Raw genomic sequence first — 23,527 nt, 5'->3', positions numbered from 1 at the left:
TAATATTCTAATATCAAAATTGTAAACATAAATATGTATATAAACAGTATATTGTAAAATATTTTGAAGCGTAGATGAAAAATTAAATCAGTTGATGTTTATGTAAGTGTGTATATAAAACAAAGGAATATTAATAAGTTATAATTTATGTAATTTCAACTATAAAAACAAACACAACAACAGTTTTAAGGTGTTAATCTGTGATATGGGAGTGTCACTGCTCATAATAAATGTATTTATAAAATTATAAACTAGAAGTAAACAGTTTTAAAAGGTTAGAGTCTAAAAATATTAAAAAATCACATAAAGAAAAAACTAATTGATATTAATGCAGAAAATGTTACTATGAAATCAGGTTCCTACGGGAACAACTATAATGGAAATACAAATGTGATGGTACATATACAAATATGACGACCAGCAACAGGCTCTGGTCCCAGCGAGTCTAGTCCAGTTCCCAATGAAGATCAGTGACTTTTATTGTTATCTACCACCTTGTGCATTACTGTCTTTTCCAGTAAGCTGTCCCAAGTGCCCACAACCCTATTAAAGTAGTAATTTTTTTTCTAATTTGTGTGATATTAACATATCTGTAAAAACAACCAGTGCACATAAGTTATGTAATGTTTAGTTTTTATGTAATGACATTAACGTATCCATAAAAACGTGGAGCATATGTAAATATTTTACAATGAGGCGACATCAATGAAGTTAAATTTATTGAATGATGAAGGACAAGAAAAAACGATTTTTACAGCAATACTTGAAAGGCATATTGTGAAATTTAAATGTGATATTCAATGCACATAGATTGAAAAATCTTTAATAATCGTCAAATGTTTCTTCAGTAAGCTGTTTATGCTTAGAACTTAAGCATTCAGAAACTATTACCAATTTTGATGCAGTTTATAGTCTAAGCTAGTTTCTAAGTTTGCTTTGTTTCATGACAAAATTTGAAAAATAAGTTGATAATGAGGCTATACAATGAAAAAGTTCACATGCAAAGTTGAAAATACTTTCTAAATCACTGTATCTCTTCAGTGATTCCCATCTGTTGACCCGGTTGGTGATAGATTGTCTATAATAGTCTCAGAAAAATATGAGTATATGATACGCTAGAAATGGAGATAGTTTAATAGAAAATGAAACTAGCATCAGAAAAAGATTTTTTATCAATGTCATCCCCCCCCCCCCAGGTAATTACTTGCTATTTCTTCCTAGTAAGTCCTTCAGACCTGTAGTTCTGAAGCAACATATAAGATGCAACATGAGCTGCGGTAATGCAGTTATCAAATCGTTTCTGTAGAAACTTGCAATGAATTTCAAGTTCTTCAGCTTTTAAAAGCCAAAATTCATTAGTTTACATCAGCTGAAAAAGGTCTTTGAAAGCACATCTAATGAAATACTCATAGGTTTCAGAAGAGTAATTAGATTTTTCCCTTCTTTATATAACCCAATATTATTATATTCTTTATGTTTGCATGTATTTCGTCTTCATGTTTAGTGATAATTTTCAACAAAATATAGTCCTTTTGCAATTTTTTTATTTCAAACTTCTCTTCAAGCGTCAAAGTTGAAATTAGCGTTTTAAAAAATAATTCACTTGATTATTCTTTTTTTAATTTAAAGGTAAACAACCTAAATTCAAAGACACTCAACCCATGCAACGAGTAATAATCAACACACAGCATTAATCAAACTACTATTACACTCTTGGTACCAACAACGATCAAATTGATCACGCAGCAGCATTAATTTCGATTTAGCCACGCTTCCTAATATCAAATTACGAAATTGGCAATATTTTTTTTTTCTAGAAACAGTTTCCTCAATTGCTAATATGTTCTTCTCTTTCAAAATTAGAATTAACTTTAAGTTTTGTGTGAAACCACATTACAATACCTAGGGTGTCAGATCACATTCATAAGCCTTTAAAACAAAACCTTTAATTTTATTTACTCATATTTGAGACAAAAAAAGGCAACAGATTTTTCGTCTCAATGATTTTCTTCACGCTGTAAATTTTAATACGAGCATTGTTGCGGAAAGTGCGAGATGAAGCACTGAAATAATACAGTCGAACCTCCATATATCGAACTTCCACATATCAAAATTTTCTATATATCGAAATCCCAGCAAATTTCTATGTTCATCATATAGAAAAATAGTTTCTATACATCGAAAAAATCGTTATATATCGATTTTTTTCGCGACATTCGTAGATTTTTTTTCCTGTTTAGACTGTTTGTCTCATGAAAAATGAAGGTTAGAGGAGAAAATTACGGCCACTAAAGGTTACTATGGAACTCATAAGAAATCTGGGGTTGAAAGGTGTGTTGTTACGTCGTTGTTCCGTTCCGAAGTTCTTAAATTCTCCTAAGTTTATTTCAAAACTTAGCTGTAACCAGTAACACTGTAAAATCAGTTTCAAATTATCCCTTTTGTTTGTTGATTATCATTTCTAGTCTTCTTAGCTTCAGTAAAAATCAGTCAAGTTAAGTACATTAATTTTTTACTTTTCTCTCGATCACATTTGTTAAAACGAAAATCCCCTCATGTTGCGATCAAGTTGAATTGGCGAAGAATATGAAGATGTATAGTTGGCGTAAAAATATCATTTCTGTTAATTTTTTAATCATCAACTTTCAATTAATCCGATACTCGTGTAAATTATAAGTTGGGTATCATACACGAAAGTCAGCTTTTATTTTAATGTTTTAGGAGGCTTTTATGATAAAATAAGATCGTTTCTATATATCGAATTTTTTTCCGGCAATTTGCTACTTCGATATATGGAGGTCCGACTGTAATTTGAAAATAATTCTTTTAACTAAAAGAAGTCTCACCTTGTCATCACGAGTAGCTAACATAGCCATCTGTGATGGATGGTAGAGATGGGCGGCACCAGCTGCATGGGCGGCACACTGCATCACTATCTTCGGCTTCCGATTGGGATGCAGCTCGAAATCGTGAACAATGTCCACTTTATGTTTGTCAAACAGCTGCAATCGACAAGGAAACTTATTACCAAACTTAATTTCAGTTTAATATTCTTTTCAACAAAGTCAACACTTAAAAACAGATATTCAGTAAATTAGCGCCCAATAGCCAGGGCTAAAGCAGAAATACATGAAGCCAGCTCAGTCTGACTGAGCTGGCGGTGTATTTCATGTATTTCTGCTTTAGCCCTGGCTATTGGGCGCTAATTTACAGAATATACCATGCCTTGCCTTCAAATTTTGAGTTGAACCGAACCATTGCTTCGGTCACTCGTCTGGTCTGTGCTAATTCTATATTAGCTACCAGTTTGTTTGACACTCTTTTGTTTGACTGAGGTTTTCCATCTCCAGCTCAGTTACTTTCCTATGCTGGGCTGATGAGTGCTAATAAGCACGAAACTGACTGAGCTGGCGGTGTATTTCATGTACTTAAAAACAGAATTTGATGAGAGTTTTAAAATGGGGGAGGCATGCAGAGACAATATCCAAGACTGGATAATCGAAACGTTTTAATTAACTTTCACTTTCCTTTTCCTTACCTAAAAACTTTTTCTCTCAAAAATGTAATAAATATAATTTACAACATGAAGAATAAACATCAATGCATGCTGAAAACATCACAATAGCAATTGTGATGTTTTTTACCCCAGTCTTTTTGAATTTTTTGAGCAAAATGTGATATTACTGCTTATAAGGACCCCGATTCTCTGCTAAATAGCAAGATTTCTGTCAAAGTTTTTCAGATCCCCTCTTTCAGGATAGTATGGGATGGGGGCTCATCTGTGTAACATACAAAACATTTACAGAAAAAATTAGTTTTCTTTCGGCAAAAAAAAATTAACATTTTTTAGGAGAAAGGTGCATATAGCAGGGGTAACACTGTCTGGAAAATCCAAAATACTGATTTTACTGGCTAAAATTTATAAAATACTGAGAAAATTTTAGAAATACCGACTTTAGCAAAATAATTGGCAACTAGCCGAGCCGTGTGAAGCGTTTGCACTTGACATCAGTAATTTAAAAATCTGATTATTTTTAAGGTAATTTTTTTAAAAAGACAGTGTGACTTCACATTGTTCAAAATATTTACAAAACTATTGAGGGAAGTTATTCATTGGCAGTTTTTTTTTTCTTTTTTTTTTTTAAACCACCAGAAAATTAATCTGATATTCTGAAATCAGAAACAAAAAAACAAAAAAACAAAAAAAAAAAAAAAAAAAGGAGAGATACAAAACAAAATTTTAATTATCAATAGGTTTGAACCTTTTTGATAATTAAAATTTTATTCTGTGATTTGAAACAAGTTTCAGTATTTTATTTTCGTTATCTCAATTACATTATGTGTTAAATATAGATTTTCACTGTGCTTTCCATTTTAAACATCACATTGTCTCCCTCTAAAATGAAGCCTATTTATCAATCCGGTCCTTTATTTCATTGAAAAATTATTCATTATTTAAAATTTAGCCCTTTATTTAAACAAGCTTGAAAATTGCTGCTATAGAGGATTCTGTATCTTGTAGTTCTTGTATCTGTCACAGCTAAAGTTCAATACTAAGACATCTTAAAACATTTTGAAAAATTTATACAGATATTAGAGTCATTCATGTTTTTATCTAGTTCTGCACTCAAATGTGCTCAATTCTAGTTTGTATATGGTCTTATTTAATTTTCTTTGGCGCATTTCCTGAAATACAGAGTAGAATATAATGTATTTGAATAAATTTATCTAGAAACATTTTTTTTTAACCTGTCTTTTTGTTTAAGCTAATAATAAATGAAACAAAAGAAAATAAATCTTAGATCAGTATTTCAGAGATATTAGATCTGGGGCACCATGCAGAACTATTTTCTCAATTTATTTTAGCAAATTTATCTTTGTTCAGTGAAAAAGAACCAATTTTCTAAATTTTATCTTTCATTCAGACTTTCAATGAAGTGAAAGAATTAACAAAAAAAAAAAAATATATATATATATATATATATATATATAGAGTCAAATGTCATAACAGTAAGATGCGTAAATTTTAATTTTGTCATAAATATCCTACTATATTAATGTCCTACTATATTATTCAATTTGCTAATTTTGATCACAATTCCTTTTCACAGGGAAAAATTTGCATTTCACACTTCATACAAAATTTATTTTTCAATAAAATATCAAAAATATCTAAAATCAGTACTCCCATTGATTACCTTTTCCATATTCAATTGTGGCACATTATTCATAAAAAGTCAAAATTATAAAAATTAATATTATTCAGAGCTTATGCAAACCATTTGCCACCAAGGCAAGTGTGAAAAAAATAGTAAATTCGGTGAAAAAAAACTTGATTTGGTGAAAATATTGGGAAAAGGGAAGTGCTCCAAAAAGTTCAGGGAAAACAAATACGATCCTCAAAATTACGTCATAAGATAGTTAAAACTCCCGCTAGAGAAACACCCTGCTAAACAAATGTTTTATTTATCTTAAATGTATGAGTCAGGATTGGCAAAATTTTAGACACTACGGTAAAACCCACGGTAAAAACCCTGGTTTTTAACGTCCTGTCCAAAACCCTTTTGTCCAAAATTGTCCTAAAGTGTACAAAACTATATTTTTAGAAAAATTGTATTTTTGAGAAAACATCAAAAACAGAATTAAAATGTATCAAAGTAATGTTTTATACTGAACATTTTTTCATATGAGAACATTCAACTTATTTATGCAGCTGATTTTTATCTAGTTACATAGAAGTTGAATTATTGATTAAAATTTCAATTTGTATGCATGACAATATTTGGTTCTTTTCTTCTGAATTCTTTTTATTTTCATATTAGTAACCAAATTTCCCTATGTTTATGCATGTGTACAAATGAAAAGCAGAGTTGATAAAGTTTTTACCATCCTATTCAACACCCTTCTGTCCAAAACTACTTTTTGTGAAACTACATTTTGTGAGAAAATATCAAAAACAGAACAAAGTGTGATAAAATTATTTTTTGACTATTTAAAATATTTATTCAATGTGAACATTCAAGGATAATTATATATGTAACTTATTTATGCAGCTGATTTCAATCTAGTTACATAGAAATTAAATTTTTCACTAAAAATTTCAATTTGTATGCAGGAGGTTTTTTTTTTTCCATAAACCAAATTTTTTGACATTTATGCATGTGTGCAAAAGAAAATGTTTAAAATATAGTGCAGCAATTGACATAAATGCACTAAACTACAATTTTTTATAGTTATAGAAAGTATTATATAAAAAATATGAACTAAATAAAGAATCGCACAAGTTTTATAACATAAGTGTTTAATAATCAATTTCTTGCTCTTTAATCTATGATTTAAAAAATAATTTTTGTCAAAACATTGTATAAAACTTATTTGCAAAAACCACTAAAAAAATTAAGCTTTTTTTTTTTTTTTGCACCTAAATATGGCACATTTTATAACATTTCTTTGAGTCATAAATGGAACTGGAATTCTTGGTAGTATGGAGGTAGTAGTAGGAATGGTCTTGGTAGTATTGTGAATTTCCTTTCATAACTCTACCAACTGTTACATGAGGAAGTTTTTATGTAGTAGTTATTGGCATTTTTTTAAGTAAATATTCTTTAAATGAACATTTTGGAGAAAAATATCATCAAATACTCCTTAATTAAGCCTCATTAATATTTATGCACTACGAATATTGCAGTAAATATGAATTGATTATATATTACACCGCTTTAACTTTAGCAGAGTTTTGGGCACTTTAAGACAGTTTGACACTTTTGGACAGTTTAGGACTGTAAAAACCACATGTCCTGTCCTAAACGAGTTTTGGACAGTCCAAAACCCAACCCTGGTATGAGTGTATCCGTATTTTAAAACTAAAGCACTCTTTTGTTTGCATATTAGCCTTAGGTTAAAAATTTAATTTGGCTAATATTTTTAAAATTTATTAGCTAATTTACTGGCTAACAATTTGAAATCCCTTGCACTTGCTCTAATTATTAAAGTATAATAAACTTTTGATTATCCACGGAATTGGGTGGCACCAGGGTTGGCAAGTTTTTGCCGGGGGCGGAAAAAACCATGGAAAAAACCACGGTTTTTACCGCTCGGCAAAAATAGGTTTTTGCCAAAGTGGCAAAAATAGATTTTGCGTTAGCAACTTACGGACAGTTTTTTTTCCTTTTATATAAAAGTAAAAGCATGAAAAGATTTTGATAAAAGGCTTTGCCATTTTCTGTAGAGTGAGCTAGTATTACTAAAAAGTAGAGTGAATATAGAATGCACATATTGATCAGCTTTTTTTTTTCTTCTTTTTAAATTCTTCTCTTGGCTATCCATTTTCCCAGTGAGAAAAAAAAATGCATTATCTCTTTAGTGAGGAAAAGTGAATATTTTTCTATATTCAAGTAAATATTCTGTTATTAATTAAATAGCTTAAAAATCTTAGTGGAATAAAAAAAAGTGATTAATTAAATATATATATAAATAGAATTCAATTTTTTTTATTAATTTACTAAGCTTAAGTAAACATTCTTCGTTTTTAGCATGGAAGGAATTGGCTCATTCTGAAAAAAATGTTTTAGCAAACATTTAAAATCTTAAGTTTTGCAATCCCAACATTTGTTTTTTATTTATTTTTCACCTTATAAATTAGAAGTAACATGGAGAGACATAACTAAAATATTAAAGTGCAATATTTATATCATATTGTCACTATTTCTTGATTAACACTATAATGCTACTTTATTTGCAATTAGGTTTTTGCCATTTTTTCCATTTTTGCCGGTTTTTTCCATTTTTGCCGGTTTTTTTTCATTTTTGCCATGGTTTTTTCCACTGTCCTGGCAAAAATATCTTTTTGCCGGCAAAAAACCCAACCCTGGGTGGCACAGGTGCCGCGGATAACAAAAATTGCGGATAAACAACAATCCGACAAAAGGCTTTTAATGGATGTCTTTTCATCCATAAGCTCATTTCCTTTGCAATTGGAAAAGGCGCTGCAGTTATCTACAATTTGTGCTTTTTGGGGTTATTATTTCTTACTTTACTCTTAAAATGTCTTATCTAGCTAAAAGAAACGAAAATTGGAAATTTGTTCAGCTGTACAGTACAAAAATAGAGACTAATTAAAGAAAATATATGCTTTTTGTAAGTTAAGAATACAGTTGACAAAGCAAGCATTCATTTAACAAAAAAAACATTTACATAACTCCCAGATTAAAATTTAAAACTTGATTGAAGAAAATAAATATTTTTAGCGATTACAGTCGAACCTGTTTATCTCGAATTTTACGGGAGAGAAAAAAAATTCGAGATATGGAGGTTTCGAGATAGAGATTTTGAAAAAAGTTCTAAATAAATAATTGGAGCAATGACTCGAAAGTAAAACTTTGGAAGCAATTTTACTAATCAACAATATCCCCTTCCTCTCCGTTTCAGAATGGATATAATTGCTAGAAAACTTGCTTTTTGTACATTAATTTTTAATTCTGGAGGATTATGTGACTGTTAATATTAAGAAAAATGTTTTCTGTCTCCAAATTCCAGTCAATAAAGATCGTTGGGGATGGAATTCAAGGAAGACACTTAAGTCAAAATTCGAGTTATGTAGGTTTTCAGAAAATTTCATTCGAGACAAACATTGAATTAATACTTTATGTGCAGGGAAAATGAAAAACTTCGACACAGAGAAGTTTTCGAGATAGGCAGGTTCGAGATAAACAGGTTCGACTGTATATGAAAAGTATTAGTGGATGAAAACTGGTTTTGAAATTAAAATTTGTAACATGCAGAACAATTTTAAAAAATCTACCTATTTCGCCAGACCAGACTACAGTGAAACCTCAATAAGTAGTCAACCGGTTAAGTGGTCACTCCGTTTAAGTGATCGTTTTTCTTTGGTCCCGACAAGGTCTCATTCGTAGTAATGTAAAATGATCCTCCTTTACTGGTCACCAAATTTAATTTTACCCGGTTAACTAGTCACTCAAAAATTGTTTTCTGAAATTCCTTTTCCTTATCGGATCTTAGAAGATAGCGTTGGACTTAGTTGAAAGGCAATGATAGTCATTTCTCCTTGAAATCTCGATCCTCGGTTCTGGTCATTCAAAGCATACTTCTTAATGTGACTCTGCCGAGTGCCAAGAATATGAATCAAACTCTTTCCAACAAGACAGACAAACGCTAATACCTGGAGAAAGTTAGTCAGTATTTAACATCCGTTCAAGGAACTACAGCACAGAATTTAAAGCTTGATGTATGTTAGAAGAGATCATTCTTTTCCGTAAACAACAACTTCACCAGTCAACATTGAAGGATTGTATTAACCACCTTGCAGTTAATGACAAGATATCTCGTCCATTTAACATGTAATTCTGGGACAAGCCAACCGCAAGGTAGTTAATGTACCGTAACTACATTAAAATAAGTTGTTATTAAGTAAGGTATAAAATAAGAGAAAATAAACCAATTTAACTATCATTAGTATTTTTCCCCCCTTTTCAAAATTTCCAATAATTTATAGACATTGATTACATAACTTATTGTTTTTTCCATACAATTTGACTGCTATTCATTAATATTTGCAAGGCTTTTTGTTTCTTCCTTAATTTCCCACTCCACATAAGCAGTCACTCCTCATAAGTGGTCAAAAATTTTTGATCTCTTGAGTGACAACTTAACGAGGTTTTACTGTATATAGATTCAAAACAAAAAATGAATTACCTTGGGCACAAGACCCATATAATGCTTCATGCACTGGTCGATCGGGTCTTGCAGGTCCGACAGGTTGTCTCTGTTTTTTTTCAAAAATGGTATGAAAGCTTTCTCAAACATTTTAGGCACACTAATGACCAAGAAGGCCACAGTCTCTTCATCAACAGGCAGCCTGAATGCCGTCTCAACCAAGGCATTGTACCAACTGACCTGTACGAAAGGGAAATGTCAATTTAAAAGTTGACCGAAAAGATACATGTGATTGCTAACTACAGAAAACACTGTGACAGTAGTATTTTGCTGAATTTGCCAAATCAAAATACAGTCGAACCTCCATATATCGAACTTCCACATATCAAAATTTTCTATAGATCGAAATTCCAGTAAATTTCTATGTTCATTGCATAGAAAAATTGCAATGAATATGCAATTTTTCTATGCAATAGAATATTTTCTATGCTAGGTGCAAATTCACCTAGCATAGAAAATTTTTTTCTATATATCAAAAAACTCTCTATGTATCGAATTTTTTTTCGAGACATTAGTAGGTTTTTTTTATATTTTAGACTATTTATCTCATGAAAAATAAAGGATAGGGGAGAAAATTATGTTTACTGAAGGTTTCTACGAAACTCATAAGGAATCTGGGGTTGAGGGGTGTGAAGATAGGTCTTTGTTTTGTTCTGGAGTTCTTAAATTCCCTCAAGCTTATTTCAAATATCTTAGTTGCAACCAGTAATACAGTAAAATCAGTTTCCAATTATCCCTATTGCTTGCTGATCATCATTCCTAGTCTTTAGCTTCAGTGAAAATCATTCAAGAGATTAGATCGATTTTTTACTTTTCTTTCGATTACATTGTCAAACGAAAATCCCACTCTAATGTTGCGAATCAAGTTGAATTGCCGAAGAATGAAGATGTATGAAGGCCCAAAAATGTAATTTCTGTTATTTTTTTAATTATTAACTTTCATTTAATGCTCGTATAAATTAGAAACTAAGTTTCACACACGAAAATTAGCTTTAATTTTAATGTTTTAGGAGATTTTTAGGATAAAATAAGATTGTTTCTATATAGCGAATTTTTTTCCGGCAATTTGCTACTTTGATATATGGAGGTCCGACTGTATTAGGGAATTCCTTTAACTTGTGGGAAACATGTGGTAAGATAAAAAAGAAAGTATCTGCTCACAAACTCAAAACTATCTGCAAGTATTTAAATAAATATACAGTGGGTAGATAAAATTTTCAGTAATGCAATGCTTATTGTGCTTTCAATCATGCATCCACGAAAGCTAAAGATTAATTTCATTAATTTATATACATATTTTCAAGATAATCACTGTTTAATATTGATATTAATTTAAAATTTTTGATCAAAGTACGTATTTGCAGTAAATGTATCTGTACAGCGGCAAATGTATCTGTGCACGACGAGCACGTCTTCATTATCTAGCTATGGTGGGAAAAACTTTTATTTATTTTTTTAAATCTCTATGAAAACACATTTTTAAAAACAATGTTGGTCTCATCAGAATTCTTATTAAGAACTACTTTCTCTAGATTTCTTTTCATTACTAGTTAAGGAATGAAATTTAAGCATTGCCAAATATTTTTATTATTCTTTTTAGGTGCAAATAGTTATTTAACTTTGACAACAATAATTTATTTTAATCAGATTGTTTTTAAATAACATTAATAATTTCATAAAGTGAGAAACTTTAAAAATTCAAGCCCTGTAAAATTCATACTCAAGTGTCAAGGTTTGTAAAATAATATTTTTTAGCTCTGTATTTTACATACAAAATTAGCAATGAATGTTGAGGCTAATGTAACAAGTCAAAATATTTAAGAAAAATTGAAAAACAACAAAATTTAAATTACACATCCAAGTGTTTTCTCTTACATTAAAATTACTAATAATGATTTTCAAAAAAAAAACAATTAGAATTAATTCCGTACTAGTACTGTGATACTATATAATAATTTTCATCTATGTATAAAAAAATATGTTTGTTTACCAATTATCAAAAATTAAATGTTTACTATTCTTTCACCAAATGTTAAAGTATTTGGCCAAACCGAATATTCAGTTTGTTTGCCGAATATGCAGTATACCGAATATTCGGTACATCCCTAGTTCAAACAAACTTTAGAACGGCTTTATCTTTTCCCCGAATGTTTTTTTACTGTTGCATTTGTATTGGTCTCGCTAACTCCAGGCCAGCTATTCTCAAGCTTTTCGGTTTCTGCAAGTGATAAACATTTACAAAAAAATTTGATAGACCGGAAAGTTCTCTTTTTCTTTTCTCTAATGAAAGAAAAATTAGGGTTAAAAAATCTGATTGTACAAGTGAATCGTAAAATTTGTATTCTGATTATTAAACAAATGTAAATGAATCATTCAGAAAAAAAATCACAGAAAATTATGAAAAGTAATCAGAAAATTAAGGTAAAAAGATTCTTCGGTATGTTTTAACTTTGTTTATTTTTCCAAGGTTTATTAGTAAATTGTAAGAATTATTTTTTAATCCATTATTATTTTTTGACAAAGAGAATTTTTTAAAGCACAGACAAGTAAGAATCTTCAGATTTGTACTGGAAACTTCATCCATTTAGTTATGAAGGTGCAGATTATTTTCGCCCAATAGGGAGTTATGATTGGGGGGAGGGGTGACAGCTTAGTGTATGACTTGATAATTTTCTACATTCTGAAGTAGTTATATGCAATTAACATCAACTTATTATTATGACAGTATCCTCAGAATAAACACATTAATATCGCTTCTTTATTACAAAAAGTAAGTCTATTTGGATGAAAAAATTCCATGACTTTTTCATTACTTCATGAAAATTTTTATGACCTTGTTACATGAAGAGAATAGTACTATTTAATATTAAACTTGCCAATTTTTTTTTTTTTTTTTTTTTTGAAATTAGCATTAGCAAAACTTCTATGTGAATGCCACTACCTGATTGAAAAAATATCAGTGTACACCTAAAAAACTGAATAATACTTACCTGTTTTCATCATATAAGTTTAAGTTAAGTAAAACTACAGTGAATGATACATGAAATACACCGCCAGCTCAGTCAATTCCAGTCGAGGACTTACCGAATACAGTGAATGATGCTTAAATGTCGACTATTTTTTTATAAACAGGCAGAATGATAATGATTGGGGAAAAGGTTGAACGAATCATTACTAAGTTTCAATAAATTTGCTTTAAAAGTTGCCTTTTAGTGTCAACTTGAACAATTTTTCGGTTCTTTAAAATAAAGCCACATTATTTAATAAATTCATGTTTCTAACCAGATATTTATTTTTAAAAATTAAAAATAAAAGCATTTCATAGTGAATAAATCTTCTGATTTAAATGTATTTGTTTACTTATTTGTACATTTTCAAATGTATATAAATTAATAGGTTTAGAAATTCCAGAACATGTTTGAATAATGACACTAAACGTACCTGTGGGTCGCATGTATTATTTTTGCGGGCCGTATATTGGGCACTACTGTTTTTGAGCATTAGAATTCCCCTGTTTCTGTATTCTATCGCATGACTAAAGATTGTCCAAAACCTTTAACAAATTGAGATAAATTCTGATAAATTTTAAATTAAAGATTTAGGAGTGATGGAAACGAACTCGGATGCAATGTTTTTTGAGATCGTTCAATTTTCCAGTTTAAATAGCTTTCATGGTGCAATACTAAATCACTCAAGATTTCTGATCCTCTTTTTAGCTACTGTTACTTTTTCCCTGAACATTTTTCCATGACAGAAAAAAAATTTCCATAACTTAGACTGAAAATTTCAATTTTCCATAACTTTTCCAGGTCTGAAATTTGCTTATTTTCTTTCCGTGACTTTCCAGGATTTCCATGACCCGTATGAACCTTGAATAACCCTGTAATTATCCAGGGTCAATTTAATGATACAAGCATGCGTTCATCTTTATCTGATTACACACAAGATGGACGATTATGTAAACATTCACTTTTTTTCTCTCAATTCTAAAAATAGTTAGAAATAAGTGAATTTTTAGCGAAATAGTTCATTGTAGAAACAAAATCCTTATTTATTTACATGTGAATAATTTACTTACATATGAACCTTTATTTATTTACATATGAACTTTTACCAATTAGTCAAAGTTTCTTTCTGATTTAACTCTTTCAGTGACACATCCATTCGGCTATCAAAAAAATACGTTAATCATGCAAATCGCTTTAAGAAAAGAGAAGTGTCAATTTGACAAGTTACACATCAAATTCTCCGAACAAATTAGAAAAATAACATCGACGTTACACCAAATAGCAATTTTAGACAAATAAACAATGAGGGGACTTTTTTTTTTTGTAATGACTTAGCATTGCATGAACAATTTACAAAAGAAACTTCACCAATTACTTTAAAAGGATGAAATTCAAACCCATACTGTTCCAGTTCTTTTTCTAAAACTGACAAAATTTCATCAATATAATCAGGATTCACAATCATGATGACGGAGAATAATCGCTTTCACTATAGGATACAAAAGGAATAAAGCATTGACGTTGACAAGAAATACGCAAAGTTTTGATATCCAAGTTTTTTTAACAGAAATCTATTCTCTTTTTCACAACATTGAAATCGGACCGAACCGGTATCATGCAAGTTTACTTCACTTCACTTGTTCATTGCACACTGTGTTAACTCAGTTGCAGTTAAGCCGGATCCGCATGCGAAAAAGGTGAAAATGTTGTGAGGCTTATATTGTGCTGCTAATATAAAAATACATATTTATGTATAATCAGTAGTTGGAAATACTATATTTTTTTGTAGCGAACTACAACTACTTTGCTACAAATGTAGTTAACTACAACTACAACTACTTTTTTCAAAATGTAGCAACTACAAACTACTTTTGAAATGTAGTCGCTACTTCGCTACTTTTAATAAATAAGTAAATAAAGAGCACACTAGGATTAGGATGTCCCACAAAAAATGAAAGTCGATTTTTCAAGTCGCATACCCTCTTATATTTTTCCTCTAGTGTTAAAACAATTGTAAAACAAAGTTTCATATCATTGGAACAATGGATGTAAACCAACACTTGTATGCTAAACCAAATCGAAAAACCAACTTTTTTCAGATACTTGAAATTTCTGTTGATAAAACGTTGCCCGCCCCCTATACCCCACACCCACCACAAAAACATCTATTCAAATTTTAAAAACATCTAACACCTAAAATTTATAGTTTTCTTCAAAAAATTGATTTTTTTTTCTATTTATATTTTTTTAAAAATTACATAAATTTAAATAGCATATCAAGTTCAAAAATTATTGGTGAGCACATTTTCAGATCAACATTTTCAAATGAATAATAAAAAATATATAAAATGAAAAAGTTAACTTAACCTTGAAATTTTTTTTTTTTTTTTGATACTATGTGGAAGACCTAAATATTGCAAAAAGGAATTGCAATATAGAGAGCAAAAATTTTTATTTAACGCTAATACAACACTCTATAACAAAACAATCGACGCACCAAGAAGTAATCATCCGATTGCTTTGAAATTTTGTACGCATGAGTGTTTTTACCAGATATGCAATTGATTAAAATTTCGTGTCCAATGAATGAATAGTTTGATCTCCAGCGCATCGAAACTGCGCATCCAGCAGATGTATATAAAGAGCAGTTCTTCAACAGTTGTTAAAACTTTCGGTTTGATTGCAATTCAGATTACCTCTCAACAACTTAAAAATGCCTCGCCGCATGGTTCGGGCTCATTACGAGCAACTGTCAGAGTTTAAAAGAGGTTGTATCATTGGATTGAAAGAGGCCGGTTAGTCAAATCGGAGAATCGCGCGCCATTTGAGTCGAAGCGATGCGGAGATTTGAATATGCTGCCAAGGACAGGTGAAAAATGGCAGAGTTCAGTGTGCCAGGACGGTGGCTTTCGACCTAGGGTCACAACAGATTGTGATGACAGAGTGATTTCCCGATCAGCTGTCACAGCGCTTTCTTCATCTCTATAAACCATCAGACGTTCAACCTAAACTCCAGTGTCCATCATGACCATTTACAGACGGTTGGGAAAACGAAATCTACGCTCGCGTCGACCGTTACGCCATCTGCCACTGACGCCTACACACTGCCGAGCCAGATTTGGTGCATGGTTCAATCAGGTTCGAATGATGCCGACTGAGGACGTATAGTCTTTAGTGACGAATCCCGCTTCCAACTGTGCCATGACGATCATCGAAGACGTGTTTGGAAACACTCAGGGCAGAGGGGGATTCTGGTTTCACTTTTACACGCCACACTGGCCCTCAACAAGGCATTATGGTCTGGGGTGCTGTTTCCTTTGATAACTAGACCCTTTTGGTCGTAATTAGAGGTACACTTTCTGCACAGTGGTACGTAGACGACATCCTAAGACCTGTTCTGCTGCCGTTTTTTTGCAGTACCCTCGCCTGGTTTCTAGCAGGACAATGCCAGATAACATACGGCACATGTTGCTATGAACTGTCTGCAAGCTTGTCAAACTCTTATCTGGCCTGCCAGGTCTCTCTCCCATCCAGCATGCGTGGGATATGATGGGATAGCGGTATTACATCTGGCAAGGAATGTTGATAACCTCGTCCGACAATGGGAGTGAATTTGGCCGAAAATACCGCAGGACATCCTCCGGGAGCTTTATCGGTGTTTGCCGCGCTGTGTTTCAGTTTGTATCCAGGCTAGAGGCGGGTCAATACCTTATTGAACTTGTAACTGTAACTCTCACATAAATTATTCAATTGTTCTGAGAATTCAATTATTTACTATTCTGCGCATTGTCTTCCTATCCACCACTTTTCGTCTCAATCGGATCACTCCTTTTTGGTGCGTCGATTTTTTTAATAGAGTGTACTTTATACTGTTTATATTTTTCATCTTGATAATTTCGTAAAATTTATCTTACTTAAAAAAAAAATGTATTGAACAATTTTTTGAAGAAAGTTATAAATTTTAGGTCAAGTGTGGGATGCCTAAATGCTTTTTAATTTGAATAAATGGTTTTGTGAGGTATAGGAGCAACGTTTTATCAATAGAAATTTCGAGTTTCAAAAAAATGTTTTTTTTTTCTTGGCTTAGCGTTACAAGTGCTAATTTCCATTTTCAGATGCAAGTCGGCAGGGTTTGCCGTTGCTCAAGTTATATGAAGCGGTTATTTATTTATTTATTTTTTTTACAATTGTTTTGACGTAAAAAAAAAAAAAAAATACAAATACAAGAGGGTGTTCGACTTGAAAAATAAACTTTCGATTTTTTTTTTGGGGGGGGGGGGGACACCCTAATACAGACACACACCGTAAGAGGATTGAACGGAAAAATGTGTTCGTATTTATTGTAAACCGGCCAGGACAGATCAATATGATCCTCTTCAATCAGATATACCGTAGCTTCTTTATTTTGTGAATACAATAAAAGCACTTATTTTCGCGTGCCCGTCGTAATCACGAGAATTTAAGTCTCGCCAAATATTTTTGTCGAAATTTTGAACTCGCAAAATCGCCAATGTCTTCATTTTCGCGAAAATAAGTGCTTTTGTAGCATTGGAACAGTAATCTCGAAATCTGAAACGTTCATCCACGGGACAGTCTCGGCAGCCAGAAAAAATAACGGAGTTACTAAATTGACGGTTACCGCTAATTCATATACCTTTTTTTCATAAGTTCTATCCAATACACATATTGGTGAAATATGAAAATTACGATGGCAAACAAACTAATGGCGTCAAACAAATAGAACGTGGCGTCAAAATAATATGTTTGAGGTCAGCTCGTATTTTAAGAGTCTTATTTCCCATTGCATCGGCTGATGACTAAAATTATTGGGACACTCAAAAATTCATTTCTACGGATTACTCGAAAAATAAAAGAAACAGATTGTTCTGTATTTTTTTTTCTTTTTTACATAAAAGGCATAGTCTAGCTGTTATTTTTCAATAAAAACTAGGTCTACAATTCATTTAGGGGACCAGCAGCAAATTGAGAAAACAAAAAACGGTTTTTGATCATCCTTCATTGTTTATTATCTGAGAATAAGCTATTAGTTTCAGAAGTAAGTTAACAAACTATGTATAATTTATTTTTATATTTTGTGAAATTATCTATTATACCCACGGAGTGATAAGCATTTGTTTCAAAAATTCAAATTTTATCTGAAGGTTTTCCAATTTAATGTCATTTTCTCATTATTGGCAGTTTTAATATGATTCAATAGTTTATTCTCTGAATATCACCAACGTGGCCAAATTAAAACCAGATTTAAAAAAAAAAAAATTAATAAATAAAAAAAAATCGCCAAATTCTTCGCTAAGTTGGCGACAAAACTTAGCGACCAAAAGACTTGCGATATATCGCCAAGGGTCCGCCAAATTATAACATCACGTGAGTTTACATCGAAATTAACAATGACTCCCCCCCCCCAAAAGGGGCAAGAGACCCCCTTTCGAGCATACGAATGCAACCAAAACAGGTGCACAACTAGACCTCACTATGAGCCTACGTTCCGAATTTCAACTTTCTAGGACATTCCGTTCTTGAGTTATGCGACATACATACACACATACGCATATACATACGTACATACAGCCGTCACGAGAAAACTCCTTGTAATTAACTCGGGGATTGTCAAAATGGATATTTCGGGTGTCTGTGCGTTCCTAGGCACATATCCACGTGCGGTCGGGTTGAAAAAAAAAAACTCAACATTCATTCGGGGGTGAGCAAAATGGAAATTAAGGCCGATTTTTGGATGAAATTTTTTTCGCGAATACAATACTTCCTTTTTTGTAAAAGGAAGTAAAAATTAAATGAAATATGAGTGTTTAAAGAAATTAATTTTTCACTCCGCATGCGCGAAAGACAGCAATTTATAACCTTCATAACCCAAAGCGCAAGTAGATCCTGCAGCTCGTAAAAAAATTCCAGCTCGATATCGTAAAATTTTAAAAATTATCAGCGATCTAATGAGCCGAATTTCAATAATTCTTGGATAGACGACGAACCTTAAGTGGTCGTTCGTAAACTGGCAACACTTACCTGTTATCCGCACTGTGATTCATGATAAAAACGGATTATTTGCGAACGATCTCTCACGAGTTTCGCTAATCCAAAAATTATTGAAATTCGGCTCATTTGATCGCTGACAGTTAGATCGCGTCTATTACAGATTACTGCAGATACGTGTTTCGGCGTTGTAGGGAACTCCTTTTTCAATGCAAAAAGTAATGAGCTTGATCTTAATCAACTGTATTATGTTCACTAAACACACCTTTATATGTAAAAGCAAAATATATACCTATAGGCTTTCAATAAATTTCACAAAAGAAATTATTTTGTTTTTCATTTTAAAATTTACCGTGATACAGATTTTAAAAGACAGTAAATATTTCATAAATGTATGCATTTGCAAAAAAAAAAAAAAATCACACTAAAAGTTTACATACTTTATCATGTAAGACCACTTACTCCTTTTCTAGATATGCTTCATTTAAATTTAAATAAAAAGGGTAAGTGGGACACCAATCCGATTTTTAAAACGAGCTGATGTGGGCATCACATGACTTCTTTTTACACCAATTTAATGTCATTTGCTCATTATTGGCAGTTTTAATTCGATTCAATAGTTTACTCTCTAAATATCACCAACAGTGGCCAAATTAAACCAGATTAAAAAAAAAAAAAAAAAAAAAAAAAAAAACAATCGCTAAATTGGCGACAAAACTTGGCAACCAAAAGACTGGCGATATATCGCCAAGTGTCCGCCAAATTATAACACCACTTGAGTTTACATCGAAATTAACAAAGATTTACCCCCAAAAAGGGACAAAAGACCCGCTTTGGAGCATCCGAATGCAACCAAAAAGGGAGGTGCACAACTAGACCCCACTAGGAGTCTAAGTACCAAATTTCAACGTTCTAAGACATTCCGTTCTTGAGTTGTGCGACGCACATACATACGTACATACAGACGTCACGAGAAATCTCGTTATAATTAACTCGGGGATCGTCAAAATGGATATTTCGGGTGTCTGTACGTTCCTAGGCATATATCCACGTGTGATCGTTTTGAAAAATAAACTCAACATTCATTCGGGGGTGAGCAAAATGGAAATTAAGGCCGATTTTTGAGTGAACATTTTTTCGCGAATACAATACTTCCTTTTTTGTAAAAGGAAGTAAAAATTGGATTTGTGTCGTTATTTTAATCGTTAAGAATATTTAAAGCATTATTTCAGAAAATAATGACGAACTTTTGCTCATTAATAATGTCCAAGATAAAATAAGACAATAAGTTTAAATTTTTTTGTTTCAAAACTTTTGTATAAGGTTTCAAAAACGGACTATTCTCAAAAAGGGTCCCACTTACCTCAACCAACCCTATGCCTATATTAATATTTAAAATGTCAATAGCTAGAACTTAGGCATTAAATAATAACAAAAAGTTTTTTGATTTACAACAAAATATTACAATATGACCATCCATTTTTGAAAACTGCTTGTATTTTGATATTTCAAGACTTTTTGAGGGTTTTTTTTTTCTTGACTGGAATAGACTATATGTGTTACTACATAGTTAAAATATTACTAGATAGGTGGCACTAAAATCAGAATAAATATTTCACCATTTCACTTTGCCCCCAATTCTTCTACGTTTCTGGAAGAAGGGAAAAAAAAAACCTTCATTTAATGGTTAATTTTTCAAAAATATAGTGCGACGTATATCTTACTACTATTATAATTATATGCGAAGGTTTGTCTCGATGTATGGATGTTTGTTACTCTTTCACGCAAAAATTACTGAACGGATTTTGATGAAACTTTACAATAATATAGCTTATGCCTCGGAATAACACATAGGGTAGTTTTCGTCCCGTTTTTAATGGCAAACCCCCTTAGGGGGGCAATATAAAACAATTTTGGTATAAATTCTCTTAATATGGGGATGAAAAAATACTTGCACATATTTACATTATATGTCCATCGAAAGCTCTGATTTTTCTGTAGAAGATGGTACCTGTTCGAAATTTCTAAGTAGAATAAAAAACGAGTTATGAGCTTTTTAGTTCCATGTTCGAAGGTTTTCCTCAACTCAATACAGTATTTAGTGTATCATCTCAACTCCCTGTCGATAGCGACAATTGTATTATTGACTATCTTCGCTTTTCGTGACCGTTCAAGGCTTTTCTCAAGTCAAATCTTGCACAAAGCAAGATTTTTGTACAAGATTGGCAAATAATACATGGATTTGGCTGATTATTTTCCATTTTAATAAAACTTTGAGGCAATTAATGCTTTTTTTTAAATAATTTATTTGTGTTGACTGGCTAGATTCCTACTGATCGATTAAATACCCAAACTTTTTTTGTGGAATCATTTCAATAGCTAAGGCATTCGGCAATAATCTATATTAACCTGAGCGAAGCCGCGGGTAAAAGCTAGTGTTCAATAAATCTTATAAACAATATGATACAAAAAAGATACTGTAGGCCAGTGGCGCAATCAGGATTTTTTCTGGGCGGGGCTATTTTTTTTTAGGAACTCTGCTACGTAAAGAGAAAGGAAAAATCAGTGTTTTTCAACCTTTCCCAGGTTTATGCAGATTTTTTTTTTTTTTAAATTTCGCATCAGAAAAGTTTTGTTACACAGTTTTTGTTTTAACTATATACCAACTTTATAAAATTTGAGGGAAGAATAAAATTGCGCTCTCCTGTTTTCAGTGCGTTCTCTCTCTATCTATCGAACCACAAAATCAGTTTAAATTTGTAAATCATAAAGGAGACACACCAACTTAATTATGCCTAAATTAAGAAAAAAACATTGAAAAAAGAAAGCTGCAACAAGTACAGTCGAACCTTGATATCTCGAAACTCGTTATCTCGAACCCCTTGATGTCTCGAAAAAACATTTTTCCCCTGCATTTTCTATAAAAACCCCTATGTATTTTTCATAGTTATCTCGAAATTTATTTTTCGAAACTCTTGCTATGTCGGAATTTTTGCACAGAAGCAAATTTCAATTGTCATTTTTCTTTGGCAATTTTTGTAATAAAACCAGTTCCAGGGACCAGTTTTCATCTCTCTTCTTGGAAACTTTGTGACTAGGGGATTGAAGCAAGATAATAGGGAAGTGTTGGTATGAGAGGGGTGCTGTGTTTTCCCCAAAGTTAGAATCTTTGTGCATTTCTCTCGAACATGTTGTCCACTCACTTTGAGGAAAGGTGGTTGATTTTTCGCCAGGCAGTTTTCAAGTGAAAACGGAAAATGCGTTCCTCATTTTCATCATTCTGTTTTTTTAACTCCTACAAAACGGCAGATGAAAACTTTTCGAATGTGGGGAGCTACTAGTTGAAGATAAGATTTTTTAAATTTTTAGGTGAAAAACCAAGTTGAAATTATTGTTCATTTCAAAACCTCTTCCTGTGAACTTTCGACAATTATACAATTTCAAATCTAGTAAAATATTGAAGACTACTTTATTGATCGTAATTCAAAGTGGTCTCATAGTACATTTATAAATGTACTAGCAAAAATACCCGGCGTTGCCTGGGTCAGTAATAATTATTAGAAAAAATCGTTACTTGCTTTTGTTTTCTGTTTTAAGTGAAAGAATTTAAAACACATCTTTTTGACGTGATTAAAAATCGAGTTTCTTCCTTACCCATAAAACTAAAATAGCAATAAGTATAAAGAACAAAGTAGTATTGATTTAGAAACGAAAGCACTATATTTAAGCATACACAAATTAAAAAAAACATGAAATTAATCTTCTCATGTTTAAAAAGATTAATCTGTTGATACTTTTTTTTTAACATGGAGTCTAAAACCTTCTCTGTATGGATAATGAAGTACGAAGTGATTAAAAAAAAAAAAGTAGCTGCGCTCGTAATCCCCTTATACTTGCTTTAGTTATTTCGGGAAATTTCAATCATTGTGGCTCTTGGTGCGATTTTACCGAATTTGCGAAAGTCGTTTCGGGGTACCTTCGATGATGCTCCCCCATTCTTTCCTTACTTTGTAAAACGATATGAAATTAATTTTCGTTACAGAGATATCGTCGCCAGATGCTGAGATATTCTTGGTCACCATAAAATGGCGCTAAACAGTTTCATCCGAAATGTTACCAAAATAAGTAATAAATTTGGTGATTGTTTGAAATTGTGCAAAGGAAAATTAATGGAAGTTTTTGTGCTGTTTATGGATTTGCCTAATTTAGTTGCTGGATTATTTAACACAGTACATGGCCCCACTGAATGCGCTGGCGCTTACCAGGCCTTGACAGTTTTTGACTTTCCTGTGTTAAACCGGGGCAACTATTTCTGCACTTGAACATGGCCACACTAGATGGAAAAACTTCAAAACTTCATATTTGCCCATTCTGACCGCAAGGAGGCGCCACAAGCCACGGTTGAATCCACCAATCAACGATAAGTTTCAAAGTTTGTTTATTTTAATTAATTTATAGTACATAGAACAAACATCACTAAATTGCAAGATGCTAATTTTGAAATTAAAGGTTTCAATTTAATTTTACATGCTCATTTATAGCTTGTGTTTCATTTGTTGTATTATTTTACGCTTTATGGAGAAAGTTAATTATTTAGAGGATTATTTTTTATTTTAATGGACTTTTTGATCTTGTTTCTTGGCTTGCTTCGCTTACAAATATTTTAAGAAGAGAAAATAATTTATGGTATCGCCAAATAAGTACTTTATATGTAACTTGAAATAGTCCCTGACAATAAGTAAAATTAAATAACCGCCATGTTAAAAAATACACCGCTACGT

The 23,527-nt window shown here is 31.8% G+C and overlaps 1 protein-coding gene across 1 annotated transcript; it reads right to left on the bottom strand.

Annotated features, from left to right (window-relative positions):
* Positions 1-359: 359 nt before the first annotated feature.
* On the bottom strand, positions 360-14,205 carry LOC129217757 (cyanocobalamin reductase / alkylcobalamin dealkylase-like). The gene is made up of 4 exons (XM_054852095.1): positions 14,116-14,205; positions 9,712-9,912; positions 2,847-3,002; positions 360-371 (listed from the first exon to the last, which is right to left on the bottom strand). The coding sequence occupies exons 1-4, from the start codon at positions 14,203-14,205 to the stop codon at positions 360-362; spliced, it is 459 nt and encodes a 152-aa protein (XP_054708070.1).
* Between the last annotated feature and the right edge of the window lie 9,322 nt (positions 14,206-23,527).

Source organism: Uloborus diversus, chromosome 2 (assembly GCF_026930045.1).
Source record: "Uloborus diversus isolate 005 chromosome 2, Udiv.v.3.1, whole genome shotgun sequence".
Lineage (NCBI taxonomy): Eukaryota > Metazoa > Arthropoda > Arachnida > Araneae > Uloboridae > Uloborus > Uloborus diversus.
This window is presented reverse-complemented; position numbering and strand designations above follow the sequence as displayed.

Coding starts and splice junctions, on each gene's coding strand:
- LOC129217757 (XM_054852095.1), bottom strand. CDS start 14,205: ATGATTGTGAATCCTGATTATATTGATGAAATTTTGTCAGTTTTAGAA. Junction 9,913..14,115: donor TTGAATTTCATCCTTTTAAA/GTAATTGGTGAA, acceptor CCTTTCGTACAG/GTCAGTTGGTACAATGCCTT. Junction 3,003..9,711: donor ATATGGGTCTTGTGCCCAAG/GTAATTCATTTT, acceptor TGTCGATTGCAG/CTGTTTGACAAACATAAAGT.